This window comes from Watersipora subatra, chromosome 1 (assembly GCF_963576615.1).
Source record: "Watersipora subatra chromosome 1, tzWatSuba1.1, whole genome shotgun sequence".
In the NCBI taxonomy this organism is placed as follows: domain Eukaryota; kingdom Metazoa; phylum Bryozoa; class Gymnolaemata; order Cheilostomatida; family Watersiporidae; genus Watersipora; species Watersipora subatra.
This window is the reverse complement of record NC_088708.1, coordinates 24,058,352-24,081,495: the sequence shown is the minus strand read 5'-3', so window position 1 is coordinate 24,081,495 and position 23,144 is coordinate 24,058,352. Positions and strand designations below refer to the sequence as shown.

Below are 23,144 nucleotides of genomic sequence, written 5' to 3'. Positions count from 1 at the left end.
TTGGCAGCTCATGGCCACAGCTTCATCAGCCTTTAGTGAATGGTCTTATTATAGTAGAGCAGAGAAAGAGCAAATTAATTGCGAAAAGCTCTAGAAAAAGCTCTTTGTAGGTAACACTACTCCTAATGATTAAAAGATGATTTGTTAAAATGGGAGCTTTTTGTTTTTAAGACTGTAACTAATTTGAAGTTTCCTTCTAATAAATTAGGTTAATCAAAACATATTTTATTACAGATGCATCAGCTGCAATGCTTCTTTTTAAGTTGAGCCTTAAGGAAATAGCTTTGTAACACTATGTATAGATGGGGGGTCTTTCTGAGGGCGCCTTCTAACCTTAAGGAAATAGGGTATTACTTAACAAAATAATATATTAGAGTTATTCAAAATAATTTATTTGGGCGCCTAATATTTTTAGGTTTCTGCATAAAAAAGAACTGAGAAGGAAAATTCAAGTTTTCCAGCAGTCCACAACAAGTATGTATATGTGCAGCGGAAATGATGGTTTTAATGAAGTTTATTAAAAATGTGATTTTACATTGTGAGAAGAAGAGAATAGGTTGTTTTCATATCTAAGCACCAAACACCAATGTCAAAACCGACTATATTATGATCAAATCAACATATTTTATTACAGGCCGAATTTGACCAGCTAAAGGACCAAGCAAATTTCGCTTTCTACTGACAACTGACTCAGTTGCCTGTTAAATGGGCAACGTGTTTTTGAGAAGTCCTTCGGTTTCCCTTATTGTAGTCTTGGTAACACTCCTGAATGCTTCAAACCATCTAGCTAATGGGTGGACAACTCCAGCACACAAGACTGCTGCCACGACCAAATGGAATCTATCGACTATGAGTGGAGCAACAGTGGCTGATTTGTCAATCACACCAAAAGAGGACGACTCATCGTCGCAAGTGTCTGACACAGAAAAATGGCATTCAACTGCATATTTAAAGTATGGCAGTAGTGGTAACACTTACACTGATCAATTTTCATCAATACATTCGTCGAATGTAGCATTTTCAACACCTCACTCGACTTCTGCTTCCAAACAAGGTAACCACACAAATCAGCAACTCTCATCGGCTGTGACCAACCAAGACATAGATCAGAAAACATCTCAGACAAGTGATTCCATAATCACTTCTAGCCATGCAAACGATGAAGCCACACTGACCAATATTGACAAGTTTTGGAAATCTAGTGCTTACAGCTCCACAAAAGACACTGATCCCATTACGTTTGCAACTGAAGTATTAGAAACTGAAACATCCAACTCAAAAGATGATTTTTCTCTGATGATTACAAAGTTTAAAACTTCAGAAGGCTCTTTCTCTTCTAAAGTACCTTCAGAGGTCACAAGCAGTGAACAGTCCACCACCAGGAGTAGTAAAAGCCATGTTGTAATCAGTACTGAAAGTTCAATGAAAAACACAGATAAGCCCTTTACTCAATCTGAAAGTACAATACAAAATAGCCCTAAATATTCAACCGAGAGCTTTAGAAAACTTGGTACCGCGTCAAAATCCATAAGGTCAACAAAATTAGAAGATTTTTCTACTTCAACATTAACTCTTGAGAATGGAAGTATTGTCTCGAGTACTGGGAAAGCTTCACAAAAACTAAATACAGTCAGTAAAGATCCCGATGTATATACATTACATGCATCTAAGGATCTCAACACAGAGCAGCAAACCAAATCCTCAGTGATGAAATCAACACAATCTAGAAAGTTTCATTTTTCATTTGGTCAGACGGGAAAAACAAGTCCTATAATAAATACAGAAAGTACGATGGCTAAAGAATCAAATAACATCTTCAAAGAGACAAGCTCGTATTCCGAGCATGCAACAGATACTACAATAGGCCATGATGTACATTCGTCATACGCTGCTAATGATTTCAGTACAAAGCAGCAAACAGAACCTCTAACGACTTTACCAACAGAATCTGGCAAACTTGATTTCTCATTTGGGCAGACAGGGAAAATAAGTCCTGTAATAAATACAGAAAGAACAACAACTAAAGAATCAAATGATGTTTTCAAAGAGACAAGCTCATATTCAGATCATGCAACAGATACTACAAAAGGCCATAAAGTACATTCATCATACACTGCTAATGACTTCAGTACAAAGCAGCAAACAGAACTTCTAACGACTTCATCAACAGAATCTGGCAAGCTTGATTTCTCATTTGGGCAGACAGGGAAAACAAGTCCTATTATTCATACAGAAAGAACAACAGCTAAAGAGTCAACTGATGTCTTCAAAAAGACAAGTTCATATTCAGAGCATGCAACAGATACTACAAAAGGCCATGATGTACATTCATCTTACGCTGCTAGTGATTTCAGTACAAAGCAGCAAACAAAACCTCTAACAACGTCATCAACAGAATCTGGCAAGCTTGATTTCTCATTTGAGCTGACAGGGAAAACAAGTCCTGTAATAAATACAGAAAGAACAACAGCTAAAGAGTCAACTGATGTCTTCAAAAAGACAAGTTCATATTCTGAGCATGTAACAGATACTACAAAAGGCCATGATGAACATTCATCTTACGCTGCTAATGACTTCAGTACAATGCAGCAAACAGAACCTCTAACGACTTCACCAACAGAATCTGGCAAGTTTGATTTCTCATTTGGGCAGACAGGGAAAACAAGTCCCATTATTCATACAGAAAGAACAACAGCCAAAGAATCAAATGATGTCTTCAAAGAGACAAACTCGTATTCTGAGCATGCAACAGATACTACAAAAGGCCATGATGTACATTCATCTTACGCTGCTAGTGATTTCAGTACAAAGCAGCAAACAGAACCTCTAACGACGTCATCAACAGAATCTGGCAAACTTGATTTCTCATTTGAGCAGACAGGAAAAACAAGTCCCACTATTCATACAGAAAGAACAACAGCCAAAGAATCAAATGATGTCTTCAAAGAGACAAGCTCGTATTCTGAGCATGCAACTGATACTACAAAAAGCCATGATGTACATTCATCTTACGCTGCTAGTGATTTCAGTACAAAGCAGCAAACAGAACCTCTAACGACGTCATCAGCAGAATCTGGCAAACTTGATTTCTCATTTGGGCAGACAGGAAAAACAGGTCTCACTATTCATACAGAAAGAACAACAGCCAAAGAATCAAATGATGTCTTCAAAGAGACAAGCTCGTATTCTGAGCATGCAACTGATACTACAAAAAGCCATGATGTACATTCATCTTACGCTGCTAGTGATTTCAGTACAAAGCAGCAAACAAAACCTCTAACGACGTCATCAACAGAATCTGGCAAACTTGATTTCTCATTTGAGCAGACAGGAAAAACAAGTCCCACTATTCATACAGAAAGAACAACAGCCAAAGAATCAAATGATGTCTTCAAAGAGACAAGCCCATATTCAGAGCATGCAACAGATACTACAAAAGGCCATTATGTGCATTCATCTTACGCTGCTAGTGATTTCAGTACAAAGCAGCAAACAAAACCTCTAACGACGTCATCAACAGAATCTGGCAAACTTGATTTCTCATTTGAGCAGACAGGAAAAACAAGTCCCACTATTCATACAGAAAGAACAACAGCCAAAGAATCAAATGATGTCTTCAAAGAGACAAGCTCGTATTCTGAGCATGCTACTGATACTACAAAAGGCCATGATGTACATTCATCTTACGCTGCTAGTGATTTCAGTACAAAGCAGCAAACAAAACCTCTAACGACGTCATCAACAGAATCTGGCAAACTTGATTTCTCATTTGAGCAGACAGGAAAAACAAGTCCCACTATACATACAGAAAGAACAACAGCTAAAGAATCAACTGATGTCTTCAAAGAGACAAGCCCATATTCAGAGCATGCAACAGATACTACAAAAGGCCATGATGTACATTCATCTTACGCTGCTAGTGATTTCAGTACAAAGCAGCAAACAAAACCTCTAACGACTTCACCAACAGAATCTGGCAAGTTTGATTTCTCATTTGGGCAGACAGGGAAAACAAGTCCCATTATTCATACAGAAAGAACAACAGCTAAAGAATCAACTGATGTCTTCAAAGAGACAAGCCCATATTCAGAGCATGCAACAGATACTACAAAAGGCCATAAAGTACATTCATCATACACTGCTAATGACTTCAGTACAAAGCAGCAAACAGAACTTCTAATGACTTCATCAACAGAATCTGGCAAGCTTGATTTCTCATTTGGGCAGACAGGGAAAACAAGTCCTGTAACAAATACAGAAAGAACAACAGCTAAAGAGTCAACTGATGTCTTCAAAAAGACAAGTTCATATTCTGAGCATGTAACAGATACTACAAAAGGCCATGATGTACATTCATCTTACACTGCTAGTGATTTCAGTACAAAGCAGCAAACAAAACCTCTAACGACGTCATCAACAGAATCTGGCAAACTTGATTTCTCATTTGAGCAGACAGGAAAAACAAGTCCCACTATTCATACAAAAAGAACAACAACTAAAGGGTCAACTGATGTCTTCAAAAAGACAAGTTCATATTCAGAGTATGCAACAGATACTACAAAAGGCCATGATGTACATTCATCTTACGCTGCTAGTGATTTCAGTACAAAGCAGCAAACAGAACCTCTAACGACGCCACCAACAGAATCTGGCAAACTTGATTTCTCATTTGAGCAGACAGGAAAAACAAGTCCCACTATTCATACAGAAAGAACAACAGCCAAAGAATCAAATGATGTCTTCAAAGAGACAAGCTCGTATTCTGAGCATGCAACAGATACTACAAAAGGCCATGATGTACATTCATCTTACGCTGCTAGTGATTTCAGTACAAAGCAGCAAACAAAACCTCTAACGACGTCATCAACAGAATCTGGCAAGCTTGATTTCTCATTTGAGCAGACAGGAAAAACAAGTCCCACTATACATACAGAAAGAACAACAGCCAAAGAATCAAATGATGTCTTCAAAGAGACAAGTTCATATTCAGAGCATGCAACAGATACTACAAAAGGCCATAAAGTACATTCATCATACACTGCTAATGACTTCAGTACAAAGCAGCAAACAGAACTTCTAACGACTTCATCAACAGAATCTGGCAAGCTTGATTTCTCATTTGGGCAGACAGGGAAAACAAGTCCTGTAACAAATACAGAAAGAACAACAGCTAAAGAGTCAACTGATGTCTTCAAAAAGACAAGTTTATATTCTGAGCATGTAACAGATACTACAAAAGGCCATGATGTACATTCATCTTACGCTGCTAGTGATTTCAGTACAAAGCAGCAAACAAAACCTCTAACGACGTCATCAACAGAATCTGGCAAGCTTGATTTCTCATTTGAGCAGACAGGAAAAACAAGTCCCACTATTCATACAGAAAGAACAACAGCCAAAGAATCAAATGATGTCTTCAAAGAGACAAGTTCATATTCAGAGCATGCAACAGATACTACAAAAGGCCATGATGTACATTCATCTTACGCTGCTAGTGATTTCAGTACAAAGCAGCAAACAGAACCTCTAACGACGCCACCAACAGAATCTGGCAAACTTGATTTCTCATTTGAACAGACAGGGAAAACAAGTCCCACTATTCATACAGAAAGAACAACAGCCAAAGAATCAAATGATGTCTTCAAAGAGACAAGCTCGTATTCTGAGCATGCAACAGATACTACAAAAGGCCATGATGTACGTTCATCTTACGCTGCTAGTGATTTCAGTACAAAGCAGCAAACAAAACCTCTAACGACGTCATCAACAGAATCTAGCAAGTTTGATTTCTCATTAGGGCAAACAGCAGTGAAAAGCTCTGTGTTGAATACAGAAAAAACGATGACAGAAGAATTGCCTCATCTTTCTGAGAAGACCAAGAGCTATTCATACCAAGAATCTAGTTCATCAAAGATGACAGCAACAGAAACAACAGTTTCAGACCTGTCCTCTCAGGAAACTGAAAGTTCAAATAGTGACCACAAGACACCTTTTACTGAAGAACCTGCTTCTCCTACTGTCATGTTTAGTACACAAATTAAACACACAGCGAGTTCAAGCAAAAATCACGGATTTGGTCATTCATCAACATCCGTTCAACCAGAGTCGCACACCTTTGATCAGACGACTCCGGTTGAGGAATATGCTCATGTTACCCAAATGACAAGTACAAGTTTAAAGTATAAAACTGATTTCAGTACTTCCCAACCAGTTAGTTCTCCACAGCTAAAATCAGAAGTATTTACATCATCTGACTCATTAATGCCTGGAAGGCAAAGTTCTTGGGTGAACACTGATAGTAAATCGACTGAACAGGCTTACTCTGATTTTTCAACTAACAACAAACATGACTATTCAACACATCCTGTTGAAATCAGAACCAGCAGTAAATCAACTGGCGCTATGGGAGCATCAACCAAATCAGGGAGATTTTATTCCTCACCTGTTATGTTTACAAGCAAAGGTTACATCTCTAATATTATCAGCCAATCTACTGAAAATCTGTTCTTTTCTACAGAAGCCAGTTCTTCGGTAAAAACACCAACTGAGTCAGATGGCACAACTAATATTCCTTGGTCAACCAAGTTTTATATCACAGCAGTCACTAAAGAGCTAGGTTATTCTACTGGAACAACAAATTTCAAAAACCAATTTCACACTGAAAACCAGCAGTCCAGTTATTCAGATGTAGGGTCGACAGAATCAGTAATTCCAGAAGTTTCCACAAAAATGGAAACAAGTGGTAGTTTTTGGACGAAGGTTGAGGTATCTTCTCCGAATTCATATTATTCCACAAAGGTAAGCACAGTAGATTCGGTTATTGGATCAGATAAAACTGAAAGGTCACAGTCTAGCCCCCTCATAACAAAGCCAAACAAACCAACCATAACCTCATTCAATGAAATAACAGAGCAGAGCAATTTTGTAACCAACATGCACAGTGAATCGAGTCTAGCAGAGACCAGAACAGAACCTTCTGTTGCTGTCTCATCCTTTTTGACAACTGATGGTACAAGTTCAGCTCATGGACTCACTTCTAAAGACAGCGCTAGCAACCATAAATTTAGCTCTCCACACATGAAATCAACAGAGACTACATTTTCTGGAAACTCTGCTAGTGTCACTTTTAGGCATAGCACTGGAAAAGTAATTACAAGTGCTCAGCAGCCTTCTTCTGTAACTGCTGAAGTACATTCAGTAAGCACCGCAACTGATGTAAATGACAATCTACAGTCAACTTCTCCAGTTGTAGTTACATTAGGAACAACTTCTTTGGATGTTGATGATTCATCTCTCACAACTGTGAGTGAAAGCTTCATGTCAAATACTGCAAAAGTCTCTGTGGCAATTTCGGAACATCCCGCTGAGGTAACCAGCTTTTCAACAGATGCAAATGGCAATTCGAATTCAGGACCTTCATTTACAACATATTCGAAAACAGTAGTCTCTGAGTCGCCATCTAGTGAGGCAGCCAGTAGAGACTTTAAAACAAATACAGAAAGAACATCTACTGAATTCTTTAGTCAATCTTCTAAAGCTAGCACTGACTCTAGCAGGCATGAAGTAGATGCAAGCACCAACCAACAGCTCCCTTCTGTGATGGTTTCTGATTCTCCTTTTTCAACTACTGAAAGTGCAAATGGCTTTGCAGTAAGCAACAAAGTTACTCTAGAGACCTCTGAACATTCCACTGGTGCAACGAGTGTTCAGACAAAGACAGGGTATTCAACATCAAGTAGTAGTGAATTAGATGCACACCTTTCAACGATGCAATCATCAGACTCCTTTGTTTCAAGTTCGTTGGTTTGGTCGACTGCTAGTCAAAGTTCAGTAGCTAACACTGAACGAGCAAGTACTGATGAGGCATTAAGTAGCATGGGTGTTACTAGTAAGCATCCTGCATATACATCGGATATTAGCAGAAGACAATCGTCTTTGTCTTCTGTTATGATACCAACTACCCATCCTGATTTTTCAACTCAGCACCCCCTATCTGGAAGTCTTGCAACAAACACTGATAGAGTGCTCAGTTCAGTCACTGACTATTCAGCAGCAACTACTGCAACCAAAACTCAGAAAGAGCATACAACAGATAGGAGTAGTGAGAAAGAGTTTACCTCATCGATGGTAAAATCAACAGAAGTATTTGCTACTAAGCCTTCAACATGGGTGTCGGCAAGTCAAGGCTCTAAGGTTACTGCTAAAGAATCAACTACTGCAGAGTCAAAAACTGGTAGAGACTGGGTCAGTGAACAGTCAACATATGCAAGAAAAACAAGCACAGACCTTGGTTCTCTGTCGTCTATAATGGTATCAACATCAGCGCCTCAGTTTTCAGACCAAACAACTGCATCTCAACCACCATTACTTAATACTACTGAAAAAGTATCTACTTCAGTCTCTAAATACCCTTCAGATATTAGCAGTTCATCCTCTAGAGAAACGAAGGCAGGTAATGGAATAAGTAATAGTGGCCCTGAGACAACCTCAGTAGCTCCAACTGTGTTGACAGCAAGTACGAGTATACTAGCAACAAAATTTGATTCGAAAGCTTCAACGTTGAACACAGATAAGGCTCATGTGCAAGACCTTACTTCTACAGAAACTAGTACTACAGAGTCAACAGTTTTGCCAGACATTAGTACCCACCAGGATTCTAGCCGTATTGTGACCGAAACCACAAAAACGGCAAATCCTCATTTTTCTCAAACTGGTGATCATTCCAAAGTAACAGCGACTTTAGCCACAGAAAACTCACTAAACAATTCGACCGATAAAACAACAAGCAGTACTACACTGTCTCCAGCCATTAGCAGAAGTACTAACGCCGCACCTGCTGACACTATCCAAACAACTCATGGGAACAAAGCAACAATTTTGTTTGATGATACCACTGTAGAATCAGAACAAGAAGTTACCATGGCTGATGAAGCTAGTACAAACAGCCAAGGTTAGTCCATTTCTAGTAACCATGTATTCTGATGGGCCGATTGGCTGTTATCTAGAATTTTTTGATTTTTCTTGCTTTACTGTAAATGTAAGCTGTATTTATAATTTAGCAGTTTTTGTAATAAATGTAAATTGAACATTTTTATGAGAGACTGTTCCTTTTTTTAGGCGAAACTTCTACAAAACCATTAGAAAATTATTCATGGACGACTCCCAAAGCTTGGAATTCTGCAAGACTCTATCCTTGGGGCTCAGAACAAGGAGATGTTGATATATTAGATGCTGCGGAGCATTGGACCAAATACTCCAAGTGTCATAGTGTTTCATTGAATGGGAAAGCTGGCTCAGTTTTCTTCACCAAACGTCACTACGCTATTAATGTAAGTTCTATTTGACATTAATTACATAATCTTCCTATTTTTACTTTTTATATCTGGTAGACATACATTGTAGTAGTATCGCCATTGTTTGCTTGGCCTTTGCAATCAAGGAATACCCTTTTAATTATGGCTCAACTCCTCAATTTTATGCTGCCAATTGTAATCCTGGCTAGAGGTTGAACAGAGAGTTGTTGTCTCTTGTAGATCTGTAACAATGGACTAATGAGCTTTGATCTTGACTGGATGCAGTATTATCCCTGGTCATTTGGACTCAACTACTGGTACGAGCAGCAGTCATTCTTCTCTCCCCTCTGGAGCATAGCAGATGAAGTAACGATGAGTCTCCTATCAGATGATTGGCCACAAGCTCGCACCCAGATCTACTACCAAGTTTATGAACGAGCTGTAGGAATGAGTGATCAGACAGCAGCCATCTTGTCTCGGGCTGAACAGGATGTGCTTGACTCTAGTATGTTGTATGGTTTTTAAGAGCATGTAAACTTGACACTATAGCAATAATGCTGTGATCACATCTCATGCATGACTGCTAATACATGTATTGAGATTTTACTGGATATGCATAGCTTCTCTTGGACTACTTTTTATCCTACTTTGAGATTTGGTTACCTTGCAAGCTGGCAGCTTTCAATAGGTATTCAGTTGTATATATTATAGTAATCTTAAACATTTGCAGGTTATACAGTCTCTAGCTTTCAGCCTTCTTGGGTATTGGTTGTGACTTGGTTAAACATAGCCGGAGATGTTGGTTGCCGTTGGCCAATCATGTATAAGAGATTATACGGCTTTTCTTGGGGTGATAGTTCACTTGAGTACTGCAGACTACAGGCGCAGCAGTTTCCGGTGAGTGCTACCATGTTTTCAAGAGAAATTAAAAACTAGTCTCCTTGTATGAGTGTCATGTTTTATCAGATTAATGATTAAGGACCTACTACAAGCGCCAACTTTTCAGACTACTAATTGTAAGCCTTATTCTTCAACCAATATGTTTATGCAATTATGATAGAAGGCGAGTTAAAATAATCTTACCTAAAAAAAATCAGTGTGGTAAGTTTTGTGAGGCGATGCATCAATCGAACCAATATGAGATTGTACATTTTAATACTGAACAGTTATTGCTGTGTAAAGACTACATGTAGATAGTGCCGTTAGTTAGCTTGGAATTACTTTTAAGTATTCTACACATTTCATAGATGTAGCAAACACACATACATTTAATCTATACATTTCAAAGATATAGCAAACACACATACATTTAGTCTATACATTTCATAGATGTAGCAAACACACATACATTTAATCTATACATTTCAAAGATATAGCCAACACACATACATTTAGTCTATACATTTCATAGATGTAGCAAACACACATACATTTAATCTATACATTTCAAAGATATAGCAAACACACATACATTTAGTCTATACATTTCATAGATGTAGCAAACACACATACATTTAGTTTTAGTCTATACATTTCATAGATGTAGCCTAGACATATTATAGATGTAGCATACACATATCATAGATTTAGTCCAGACATCTCATAGAGGTACCTTCCACACCTTCATAACTATACAGTTATGGGTATCAACTGTTTTCTAGTTGAACCACTTCCAAGCAGTCTATATTACTGATGGTGTCTACTCCTTCATCAAATACAATTACCCTGAGGAAGGCATCAACTGGGTCTACCCTGGTGAGATAATATTTATACAAACACTTTCTATGGCTCAATCCTACAAAAGAACTTGCCGAAATGTCTAGCCGGCGGAGTCTAAGCTGCCTTCTAGAAAGCAAGCATCAATAGCTTAGCAGCTTCAAAGGCTTTTTAGAAGCTGTGGAAAATCTATTTGTCAACTTCATGTTATTAAATGACAGCGGATAAGTCCTTATCAAAATAAGTTCCCGCATTCAAATTTTTGTTGCGTTGTATAATAATACTGAAGCAAAGATTCTTCTGTGCTCCCACTCCTCCCTGACTAATAACGGTTTTGTAGCCCACGAGTGATCTGACATCTTGAATGCTCATTTTCCATCACTGCTGTTGCTTTCTTACAAAGATTCTGGTTTAACTAATACTTATGTTGAAGATTTTCACTCACACTAGTATTATTATCATTACTATCTTCTTTACCTTGTTGAAATCAATAATCTTAGTCTACAGAGATTCGGTAGGCTCCTAGTCAGAAATAATGTACATGTAACCATCTTGCCATGAGTTTTCTATATATCTTTCCTTCGTCTCCCCTGCACCAATCAACAGAGTTTATGCAATTGAAGCAACTGTCCAGTTACATGATTGACTTCAGTAATTTTAACCTCTTGTTTTAGGTGTTGCGGCCGACATATCTACCGCAGTGTCTAGCAGTACTCAGTATCTCTATGGTGTCGCAGCTGGTGGTTACCAGGCTCCTAGCTCTGGCTCTGTAAATTATACTAACTTGCAGAGCAGTGGTACGCTGGACTACATAGCAATAGACTCTGTTTCTGGAAACCTAATAGGTAGGTTTTATTTTATGCACAAACTAGCCAGGTTTCATTATCTCATGCTAGTAAAACAAAGGAACTAGAGACTAGGTGCAGAATGCTTAGAGATAGGTATGGAAGTTGATAACTGTAACCACAAACTGACTTAAGAACAGATGAAGAAGGTGTGCTGTGATAAAATTTTAGATGGCCGCGTTGGAGAGTGGTTGTTCAGAGTGGAGGACTCAGATGGTGTCGAAGAGGCCAGCGTGCAGTGCCGAAAATGGGTTGCAACTCAGAATAGAATTCTTTACGCATTTTACAACAGGATAGCTCACTGTCCTCAGAATCTTTGGCAGGCTTGGTGGGACCCAGCGTGAGTATTTATTGCCTGTAACCTGTAAAGGCCGCGTACCGAAATTTGTATAAAGCCTACTAACCACTTAGTACATTGTTTTAGGTTCAGAACACACTCCTACCAATTTAATGATCGATTTAATTCTTGGTGCGTACAATCCGTGTTTCCTGACCGACTCTTTGGACTGAAGCAACGCTGCTGTTATGATCTAAACTGGGACTCTCGTTCATTTACCACCCTCATCACAGAATTTCCATATCATGGCCACGTCGTCAACCCGGTCAGTTTACAATTGAACTTGTCTATCAGCAGGAATGATATATACATTCCAAAGAATGGTTTAAAGCTAATTACAAAGCAGTGTTGTACGTTGTCCTTCACCAGTTATTCCATTTATGATCTGTGAGTTTAGCGATTTGCCTCTTTACATTTACCTATTTATGATTATAATGTAGTGACCATCGTAGATTTGATCTAATGAGCCACAATACAGCGCATCTTTATATTAAAAAGATTTCTTCGTATAATAAAACAAAAAGCTTTGCTGAGAATATTACATACAACCTATTTTTAAAAAGAGCAAATAATGCACCAAAGATGGAAAAAGCTATTTTTAAGTAGTCAATACATAAGGATTTTTTTTTCATTTTTAATAGTATTTGGGTTATTTCATACATGTATTTAAATGGGAACAACAAATTGCTTATAGCACATATCTTTCAGGCATTCATTCAGAACAAAGCACTTGCTGCTTTTCATGTTTAGTTAGCATGAGAAACGCCTTTTAAATGCATGCAGATGTTAAAGCCCAATTATACATTGATGAAATGCATCACTGACACATGGTGTAGATGCTGTATTTGTTGTGGCTACATACTTGACACTACTAATTGATGCATTGTGTTGACAAGTGGATTCACTTATGAAAATTGGCCTCAGTCATGTGAATACTATGACTTACTTGCTAGATTTTCTAGTACCGCTACTAAACTATCGTTATATATAATATTGAAACATGTGTAATCAACAATTTCTAATAAAAATTGTGTGTGTGTAGCAATTTGCATCGATGTATTTTGTAGAAAAACGCTACATATTAACAATGAAAACAACCCAGTACAAAAGAAATTGAAGCTAATGATATAAACTAAACTATAAAAACAAAACGATTTCAACTAGTATGTTTATTTTCCAAAAAAGATTATCGGAAATGTTTCATAAACAGTTTAAATTTATATTAGTGTCTTTCACATAGGCTAAATGTCTCAAATGAAAATATCATTGTTCACATAAATAGTTGTTTAAGTTAACAAGTGTTGTCATCGTTGGTTGAAAGCCTATCTTGCACCTAACTGGCATACGTTGGAAAAGAATGAAATTGAACTGAGATCATAATTTCGTTAACGACGCATTGACAACGTATTGCCGACATGTTGTCAACACACTGGCTATGCAAACAACACATCACATCAGTGCATGTGTAGCCAGGCCTTGCTCATGCCTTTGCAGTACATACATAATTACATACGAGCTTTTGTAAAAAGTTTTAGGCTGCCTGTAGAATGCTTATACTAATTGTAGTTCAACCCCGCTGATGAAGAAGAGGGTTACGAAAAATGTTGTGTCCACTCTACGGACACCTGTAAAGAGTTTTACTTGGTGCGCCCAGTGAATGACGGGAGGCGGTACATTCCCCCCGCACTCAGTAAGTACTGTGAAGAAAGCTGCCAGTCATTTGTTTCAAATAAAGCCAAAGTATGCAAGTGTCGATGTGCCTGTCCGCTGAGAAAGTGATAGAGATGTTGGAGCTTACCAAATGCAAACTCAACTCGATTGAAACATTTTGCAAAAAAATCAAAAGCTATTTTGACGTATCTGCACTAGTCCAAACAAAGGCAGTTCCATTTCCAATTTTTTCATATGGTATAATGGAAAAATTGTATGGAGTCAAGTCGTCGAGATATGCATCTATGTGCATATTCCAAATGAAAAGTAGATCAATTGAGGGTTTGTTGCAAACATCAAAAAGACACTTCTAACTTTATTGCCATTGAGTAGGTTTGTAAAGTTTAGTCTATTGCCATAACTCAAATAAATTTTTATAGAGCTGTAGCTCGGAGTTTGTTGGACTGTACATAAGCATTAGCTAGTCTTATTAAAATAGTCTAGCTGCCTAGAGTTCTTACATTTTTTTAATATGGTTGTTATAGGGCCGTGGTTTGGAGACCCTCATATAATCACCTCCGATGGACTATCCTACACATTCAACGGACTAGGAGAATACTTATTCACCAAGATTGGAGAAAATGACACTGTAATACAAGCCAGAACAGAAAGGGTCGTCCTTGAAAATGGCAGTAAGCTTCCCATTAGTTCAAAATCTTTTATTAAGCTAATATATAGTTAGCAGTGCAAAGAAAGGTTTTTGTAGACGACCATGATATGAGTTGACATGAGTAGTGCAAAAGAGAACAATCGACTTGTTGACCGACAGTTTTATATCCTTAGCTGTTGCATAAAGTATCAGCTATAAATTGTAATGAATAGTTTTTTAACACTTTCTTGCTTCACAGCATGAATACCTATAATGTATATTGACATCTAGAATCAAAATCTGAAGACTCTTTTGGACCCTGTTTAATACAGTTGAAATACAATGACATTCTTGTCAAACATATAAATGTAGCTGTTTATGGAGCCTTATAGTGCCCCGAGTTTATAACCGGAGTTGATAAACCGAGTTATATTTACAAACTCGAGTTTGTAAATATAACTCGGTTTATCAACTAGGGTTGCAAACTTGGGGCACTCTAATCCGCCATAGTTGTTCACCAGTAAGTGTGCTGTGGCGTTTATACTTTGCAGATACTCTGATGGCGCCTATCCATGGCATTGTCAAGACTATAGACAATGCTTTTAATAATCATTCACAACTGTCGCACGGCGTTATTATCGTCTGCCGATGGTGTAGTATTAGTTACTAACGATCGTACGATAAACTATTGCACGCTGAGCAGTTGTATAAGTTTGTTGTCTATTTTTATAGCCAACAATATATATTTTTTATTTTTAGTCGTAGTTATTCGCTAGTTACGACTACGCTTATGTGTTCATGTATTACACATATTACATATTATACATTACACATCATCTACGGATGTCATTTTATAACAGACTATTCAAAGCACCATTGTGACATGTGTTTTCAGGGGTGAATGACCGTTGGATCGAGAAGTTGATTTCAATTACTGCCTTGTTGAGCCGCGCATGGTAGCTCTATGCAACAATATAAATTGCAAACTTGGATGTCTACAGGAAACATGGTTTAAGCAAAAGAAAGATAAATCTGTTCCAATTGTGTATCACAGGCAAAAGATTTGATTTTGTTCTTTTGTAGCACTGGGACAAGCGACATATTTTAGTGCAATATGTGTTGCTACCTTTGGTCTACCGTCTGTACAAGTACAGATCAACAAATCTCCACCAGGTCCTGGTCTTGTGAACAACACCCAGCTTATTGTTAACGGAAGCCTAGTAGACGTCTCAGTAATTGAGGAAGATGCGAACAGCACTCAGTCTATAGAGGGAGTGAGCAGTGAGATACAGTTTGAGAGGAGTAATGTCACCCTGACAGTTCTCTTCTCCTCTGGAGTCTCTCTAGCTATCACTCCTAACAATGTGAGTTTTAACTTTTTGACAATTCTATTACTAGTAACACAAGCTCTCATTAATAGTAATATAAGCTGTCTCTACTGGTAATACAATCTCTTATTAATAGTAATATAAGCTGTCACTACTAGTAATACCATCTCTCATTAATAGTAAAATAAGCTGTCACTACTAGTAATATAATCTCTCATTAATAGTAATATAAGCTGTCACTACTAGTAATACCATCTCTTGTTAATAGTAATATAAGCCGTCACTACTAGTAATACAATCTCTTGTTAATAGTAATATAAGCTGTCTCTACTGGTAATACAATCTCTTATTAATAGTAATATAAGCCGTCACAACTAGTAATACAATCTCTTGTTAATAGTAATATAAGCTGTCACTACTAGTAATACCATCTCTTATTAATAGTAATATAAGCCGTCACAACTAGTAATACAAGTTCCATAACTTATCGATGTATGTTGTGCTGTCACACATCACTCACTCACATTGTTGAACTGACTGCAGGGAATGCTGACCATTACACTTGGGCTACCGAGCAGTGTCAAAAGAACAACTGTTGGTCTTACTGGTACCTTCGATGATGATCAAGAGAATGACCTGACATATTTGAATGGAACTGGACACATTCCAGTTAACTCAAGTGAGAGTGACATCTTTGAATGGGGCAGCACGTGTAAGTTGAATCCCTTTAATGATTTTTTTCAATTTAAGCAATACCAAATTGTCAGGTAAAGACATTTAATAGGTTTATTTTAGCTATTTTTTACTCACTCACCAGTCATCATTTATTTCATCTCTTTCAGTTGCTGTCAGTGAGGAAGACTCCATCATGTACTACACAGACAACACTGACTGGTACACATTCAACAACAACTCATTCGTACCAGTATTTATTGATGATATCGATAATTGGGTCTGGTCAACTGAAGAGTTCAGAGCTGCTGCCTATGACCTCTGTGAAACAGACACATCCTGTCTCTATGATGTCTATATTACGGGAGACCTGAGTGTCGGAGAGAGCAGCAAACAAACAGCAGTTGACAGCGAATCTACTAGCGCAAAATTGAGTATGACTGTTCACCCTTTCCTAAGCATGTCAAGATACAATTAGGATGTGATGCAGATATGATAGCATCTTGCATAAGATGCAATGTCATTTTTTTTGCAAGCTTTTTTGGTCTTAAAAAAAGGTATTATTTCTACTTATTTAAGGAATAACAGATATTTCACTCAGGTTTGCCTATTTCAATCACACTTGAGCTGGCTAATTGAGCTGAAAATTTATTTTCGAGTTTGTGAGCTCTTATCAAGGATTAAGTACTGTTTTAGACAATTTTGCACCAACCATCGATGGAGCCAATTCGGTACTCGTGATTGGAGGATATTTTGAGTACTCGATGACTGTGAATGACTCCAATGGAGATGACATTACAGTGACGACTAACATACAAACTACTATCACCATGGTGGGAGATAATGTCACTATATCTGGACAAATCACCAACAGCACTAGTTTTGTCTTCACCATCACTGCGAGGGTATGGTATTAAATATGTAAATGCACTCAAGCTTCTACTTATGAGCACCTCAACATACAAACATCTACTTTTAAACACCTCAACATACAAAGATCCACTTGTGAACACCTCAACATACAAACATCCACTTGTGAACACCTCAACATACAAATTTTTTCAACACTTTCTAAAATTTGAGCAAACATTAAAATTTGCATCCAAGGTTATTTCCAACATACAATTTTTTTAGTTTTTTAAAGCATTACATTTAATGCTGAAATAAAAAATACAAAATAAAAAGAAATTATTTAAACTAAGTTAAGTTAAACTTCATTTGGTTTAATGTAGAGCAAGTTATCTCTATCATCCCCGTTATTCCTGCACATTGCCTGCACTTCTGTCAAAGTGTATTTCAGGTACGGTAACATTAAAAAGCTATTTTATTGTCTACTATTGTATTAAGCTAGCTTTTTTAGATTTGATTTAGCTTTCACCATTTAATGTTTGACATATTCTAATATAAAGCATTTTTTTTAATGCTTCGAGTGGTAACATTCAATACTCACCATATAATTATTGTACATTTTTCGAACTCAAAAACAAATGAAATAGATTACATTTCTAATGGGAATATTTGAGGTAACGTGCAACAGTTTCAACATATGAAGCAGATCTCAGAGTCTATTAAATTTATATGTAAAGGTTGGGCAATGTGTCATTACAAAGCGGCTATTATTGTGACAAAATCATTAATATTGCTTTTATTCAACTCTTGCAGCATAGTTGTATTCAAATTTCTATAGAAAGTTATCACTCCTACTAGGAAAGCAATGCTTCCACTGCCGTTTTGATATGAACTGGTTGAAGATTTAAGTCTCTCACAGGGTCTGGCTATGAGGAGTATCTTGTGTTAGACTAGTAACTTTTTATTCTCTTAGCATGAGAAATGAATGAATTTTCTTCAATCCATAACGATTCAAGTGTAAATATACTTTTGTATGTCTAAATATTCCAGTGTCTTTAATGCAAAACGACAATCAAACAATCAAACTTCAAGTAACCCTGTATTCCTTTAGCCTCAAAGAAATGCATGCCCTGGATATATACTCCACCCCTAGTTGACTGATAACATGCGCCTCTCATTGCAGGATGCTGCTGGTGCTGCAAACTCCAAGACATTGCTGACAATGTTCTGTAAATGTGTCAACAACGGAACGTGCTTAGAGCTTACAGAGGAAGAGCAGGAGGCAATAGAAACAAAGTATGATATTCTCTAGTACATTGCTAACTAGTATAAAAAATTACACTGTTGTTAAATAAATTCCATGAACAAATAGAAACGCTGTGTGTGTACAGGTAGACTTGAGTGGCGATTGAAAAAGGTGAGTTAATTTGCAAAACCTTTGCGGGGCGCGATAAAAATAATATAAAAAACCCATGTTTAAAAAAATATTCACCCACCTTTGAGTTGTTACCATTCTTTGACTGTATCTTATATTGTAGCATAGCTGTGCGCTAGAAGTGCATTTGTTTGCTGCGGTTAAAGGAGGCAGCCAAATAACAGCTGTATTACTGTCTCTAGAGGACGACTAGCAAGTTGAACAGTTTTAACTGGTTGAGTTACACGTATTACACGCAACATCGCTATTTATAGCTCAGTGACTTTGGCCTGTGTTTGTCCTACTGGATACACTGGGGACCTCTGCGACACAGACTTAAATGCTTGTGAATTGGTTGCCTCTCCTTGTTATCCATCAGTGCTCTGTGTGGACTTGCCTGCTCCTGCAGATCATGAGGGATATACGTAAGTTATGTCATATAAAACTTTTTATACTTAATCGTTGTACTGTTTTGCAGATTCTTTTATTTGCTTTTTGATGATACTTTTTATTTGCTATATTTTAGATGTGGTGATTGTCCTGCTGGATACACAGGAGATGGTAAAACTTGCAATGATATCGATGAGTGTACAGGAGATGTTTGTGGTCATATCTGTATAAACTCTCCTGGATCATTTGTCTGTGCCTGCAGAACTGGTTACACCCTGAATATAGATGGCTCTACATGTGATGGTAAATTATAATGCTATATATACGTACATTCTATTTGTGCATGCACATTTAGACATTGTCATTTTTAGTTGATGTGGTGCCCGAAGATGTCTCTTCTTGTTTTAGACATAGATGAGTGCCTCACAGATCCATGTCATCAAGCCTGTAACAACACTGATGGCTCCTACATCTGTTCCTGTCATTCTGGATTTGTCCTGACTAGTGATAACATCAACTGTGAACGTAAGGGCTCTTACCAACATGACACCGTGTTATGTTTTTGTAAAGTAACTGTATTATTTTCTAAACACATTGAAAATGTGTTGTTTGATGTTTTAGGGGGTTCACATCAAGTGAATGCTTTACATCCACAAACTTTTATTATTACAGCATCCAACCCTTGTGAAGAATCAAATTCATGTGATCAAGTCAATGGCCTGTGTAACATAGAAGATGGACAAGATGTCTGCTACTGTACCAAAGGATATGCACTGAGTAATGATGGAGTCACCTGTGAAGACATCAATGAATGCCTACTTGATACAGATGCATGTGTTCAGAATTGTACAAATACAGCTGGTGGATATATTTGCAGCTGTGGAGCCGGATACAGTCTTGCTGCAGATGGAACATCTTGTGATGGTACGAATAGTGAATCGCTTACCATCGCATTAGCTAAAGTCATAACAAATCTGCAAATGCCATTTTACGCCGGTACAAAACATTAAGTATTATTTGCCCTTAACTTTATAACTTAATAGTATCTGAACTTTTTTTGAAGTTGGTTCATGGTAAGCAAACAAGGTCTGTATAATTGAATCTCTTATAATCAGGCCTTAGTTGAAATTTCTCTACAGCTGTTTGCTGCAGAGCTTTGCTGTTTGCTATGTTTGCTATGTTTGCTATGTTTGCTATTAGGCATTTGCTGTTTTTACAGAATGTGTGCTTCACACTAGTATCACCACTGCAACATGAGCACACTTATTTGCTTCAATGCTTTTACGTTCTTTATGTACGCATATCAAGCTTAGTATACAAATCTACGAATTCAACTATCTCAAGTTTTTCACGAGTCTGCAAATCTAGTTCAAAGTATATTTTCCTACTTCTGCTTGACATGCTTTAGTAATATCATGTATATATTTAGAGTTTAATGGTCAAAAACAAACAACAGATTGTACTTGAAATAGTTACTAGATTATGATAAAAAATGTTTTATCATTGAATCGCTTTGACTTCTTCAGACATAAATGAGTGCAGTTCTGGACAATATGACTGCCTTGCCACTCAAATCTGCAATAACAAAGTTGGAGGATATTCGTGTGATTGCCCAGGAAGTTCTGTACTTGTTGATGGTCAGTGTACAGGTGAGTAGGTTGGTTGTAGTTCGCATCAAATTTGTAATCACATTAAATTGTCTCTCAATGATGCTGAAATATCAGGCTAAGCATCTAGGTAACTGATTTTTTTAATGCACTTACAGTGATTTCTCTCACTCTTTTATTACTGTTATTGTCTAGAAAATTCTGCACTGGTGGAATAACAATGCACAGATATAATAGCAGTAATATATAAATCTAACTTGTACGCTACAAGTAACTTGGGTGTAGGAGATTACCCAAAAAGTATTACTTTAGGTTTATGTTAGCTCTCAGGCTATGAAGGCTAATCATTGAGGCTGTTGATGATCTGCTCCTCGTTGTAGTGATTTCTCAGACGAGTCCAGTAACGGAAATCACAAGTTCACCACCTGTGGAGGCAGAAGCCAACTCCGTGTCATTTTCGCTTCAAGGCATGACTAAGGGAGAGGTTAGTAGATAAAAAAGTTGTCATTCCGTTCCTCTTAATTTGCATGTTATACCTGCTGCTATTATTGTTAAAACTAATGAACAGAGGCATACAAATTAGTTACAAGTATTTACATTCCAAAGTAGAGATTAAAAACAAATGAAATTAATGAGCAGATGCGTAGAAATGATTCATCAATTATTGAAACACAACAAATAAAAGGTGAATAATTAGTATACAAGTGATATTGTCAACTTGCTGCACTTTAGTTGGTTAATATAACACTATACTTATGAAAAAGTGATGAATAAATTGATTGACTAACATTCCATTAATAATTATCTGTTATGAATCGCTATAATTACCACTGAAACTAAAATGTTGTATTGTCAATAAACCAATTCGCATTTTACATGGAACTGCATCTGTGAGAATGAGATAAATACATCGAGTGACTAACATGCCGTTGATCATGTTCATCTTGTATCACTGATTTCAACAATTAACTAACAAGTATTGTTCAAAAATTGCTACACGTTTTGAATGAAACTGTATATGTAAGAACAAGTTAAACGCAATGAGTAACTAAGATGCCGCTATACCTAAAACACTTGGTTGTAAAGCGTGATCCAGAGGCAATGCATCTCATTAATCTGGTTTACACAAAATGACTAACAAGCCAATAATTATGATCACCTAGTATCACTGATGTTAAAGGTTAACTAACTGTGATTATTAAAAGCCTGTGAAGCATTTCAGTTGATTGAGACACAACAGAACATTGGAGTTATCATCTCTTAGGCTAATTATGAATCTATACATACGGTTTACATCTCAGTGTCTGTCGTTCGTCCAATTATAGCAATAAATTTTTAGGAATGAAAAATCTGCTTCCAGCAAAGGATTTAAACTCGGAACCTCCAGGTCTGCAGTCGCAGGACTTAACTACTGTGCTACATTGTTTATTATAAAATTAATTATTAAATTATAACTGAATTATTTGGGCACATACTTATGCAGTGATTGTAAAAGTACTAGCACTCTTGGCTCGTAGCTTGCATGCCTCAATTATTAAATTTGAACAAAATTTTGCCTCTTTTCGTTATTTACAGTTTTCAGGTTATGTCTTTATTTATATTAATTAAAACTAATTTTCTTCATAATTAACTATATTTAATCAATTAAAACATTGTCATTTGTATAAATATTGCCAATTTTTAATTTGATATGGCTGTAGTGAATGGCACAATTTCCTATCCTCAACAGAGGAGTGTTGAGTTTATTAAAACCCTTTACCACGAAAGCACATTGCAATATTTACTTTGAGTGTTATCTTACACATTTTTCCTTCAAATGTTACAAATTTGTAATTTACATTCTCTTGTCACTCAGCTAAACAATAGAACATTATTTACTCTCACGCGCTTCCGTGATGTATGCAATTCCGATACCTCATTTTAAAGTTTGTACCAACGCCGTTGCATTCAAAATTTTGATGGATAGCTTCTACAGCATCAGCAATTTTTTTATGCAAACTTCTATGTGCTCATGGTTATGGTTAATTCAACATATTTATGGTTTTTATTTTGGCTTCTCATTTTGTATTAATACTATCAGTATCAAATATTTTTATTGCAATCATTGTAGTAGAATAATCTTTATCTAGCCATTACTTGCTAATTATTTCCCATTTAAACACCTTTACTGTTGCCTATTGTTGTATATTTTTTTTGTAGTTTTCTGAACTGCACAAAACATCTTTCTCACAATATGAAGTTTGAGAGGATTTTTATTTTCATATAATAAACTTTGTGTACAACAATCAAATTTTTTAGATATTACAAATTGTCTAAAGCTTCGGTGTTTGATATGCCTACTAGGGAGCCTGTCACCTTAAAAAATGTGTAATGAGCCATTTTTCTACCACTTGG

The 23,144-nt window shown here is 36.9% G+C and overlaps 1 protein-coding gene across 1 annotated transcript; it reads left to right on the top strand.

Moving 5' to 3' along the window:
- Nucleotides 1–849: 849 nt before the first annotated feature.
- Nucleotides 850–22,994, top strand: LOC137385424 (serine-rich adhesin for platelets-like). The gene is made up of 22 exons (XM_068071882.1): nt 850–8,950; nt 9,118–9,329; nt 9,534–9,798; nt 10,024–10,190; nt 10,955–11,048; nt 11,684–11,854; nt 12,026–12,194; nt 12,279–12,456; nt 13,758–13,890; nt 14,387–14,533; nt 15,574–15,854; nt 16,362–16,530; nt 16,661–16,924; nt 17,187–17,395; nt 18,523–18,635; nt 19,029–19,178; nt 19,280–19,446; nt 19,552–19,668; nt 19,816–20,067; nt 20,670–20,792; nt 21,131–21,234; nt 22,950–22,994. The coding sequence occupies exons 1-22, from the start codon at nt 850–852 to the stop codon at nt 22,992–22,994; spliced, it is 11,631 nt and encodes a 3,876-aa protein (XP_067927983.1).
- The last annotated feature ends 150 nt before the right edge of the window (nt 22,995–23,144 follow it).

Bases quoted from the DNA above. Each gene is read 5' to 3' on its own strand.
- LOC137385424 (XM_068071882.1), top strand. From the start codon at position 850: ATGAGTGGAGCAACAGTGGCTGATTTGTCAATCACACCAAAAGAGGAC. The intron at 11,855-12,025 runs GTAGGTTTTATT...ATAAAATTTTAG, and splicing joins TGTTTCTGGAAACCTAATAG to ATGGCCGCGTTGGAGAGTGG. The intron at 20,068-20,669 runs GTACGAATAGTG...TGACTTCTTCAG, and splicing joins AGATGGAACATCTTGTGATG to ACATAAATGAGTGCAGTTCT.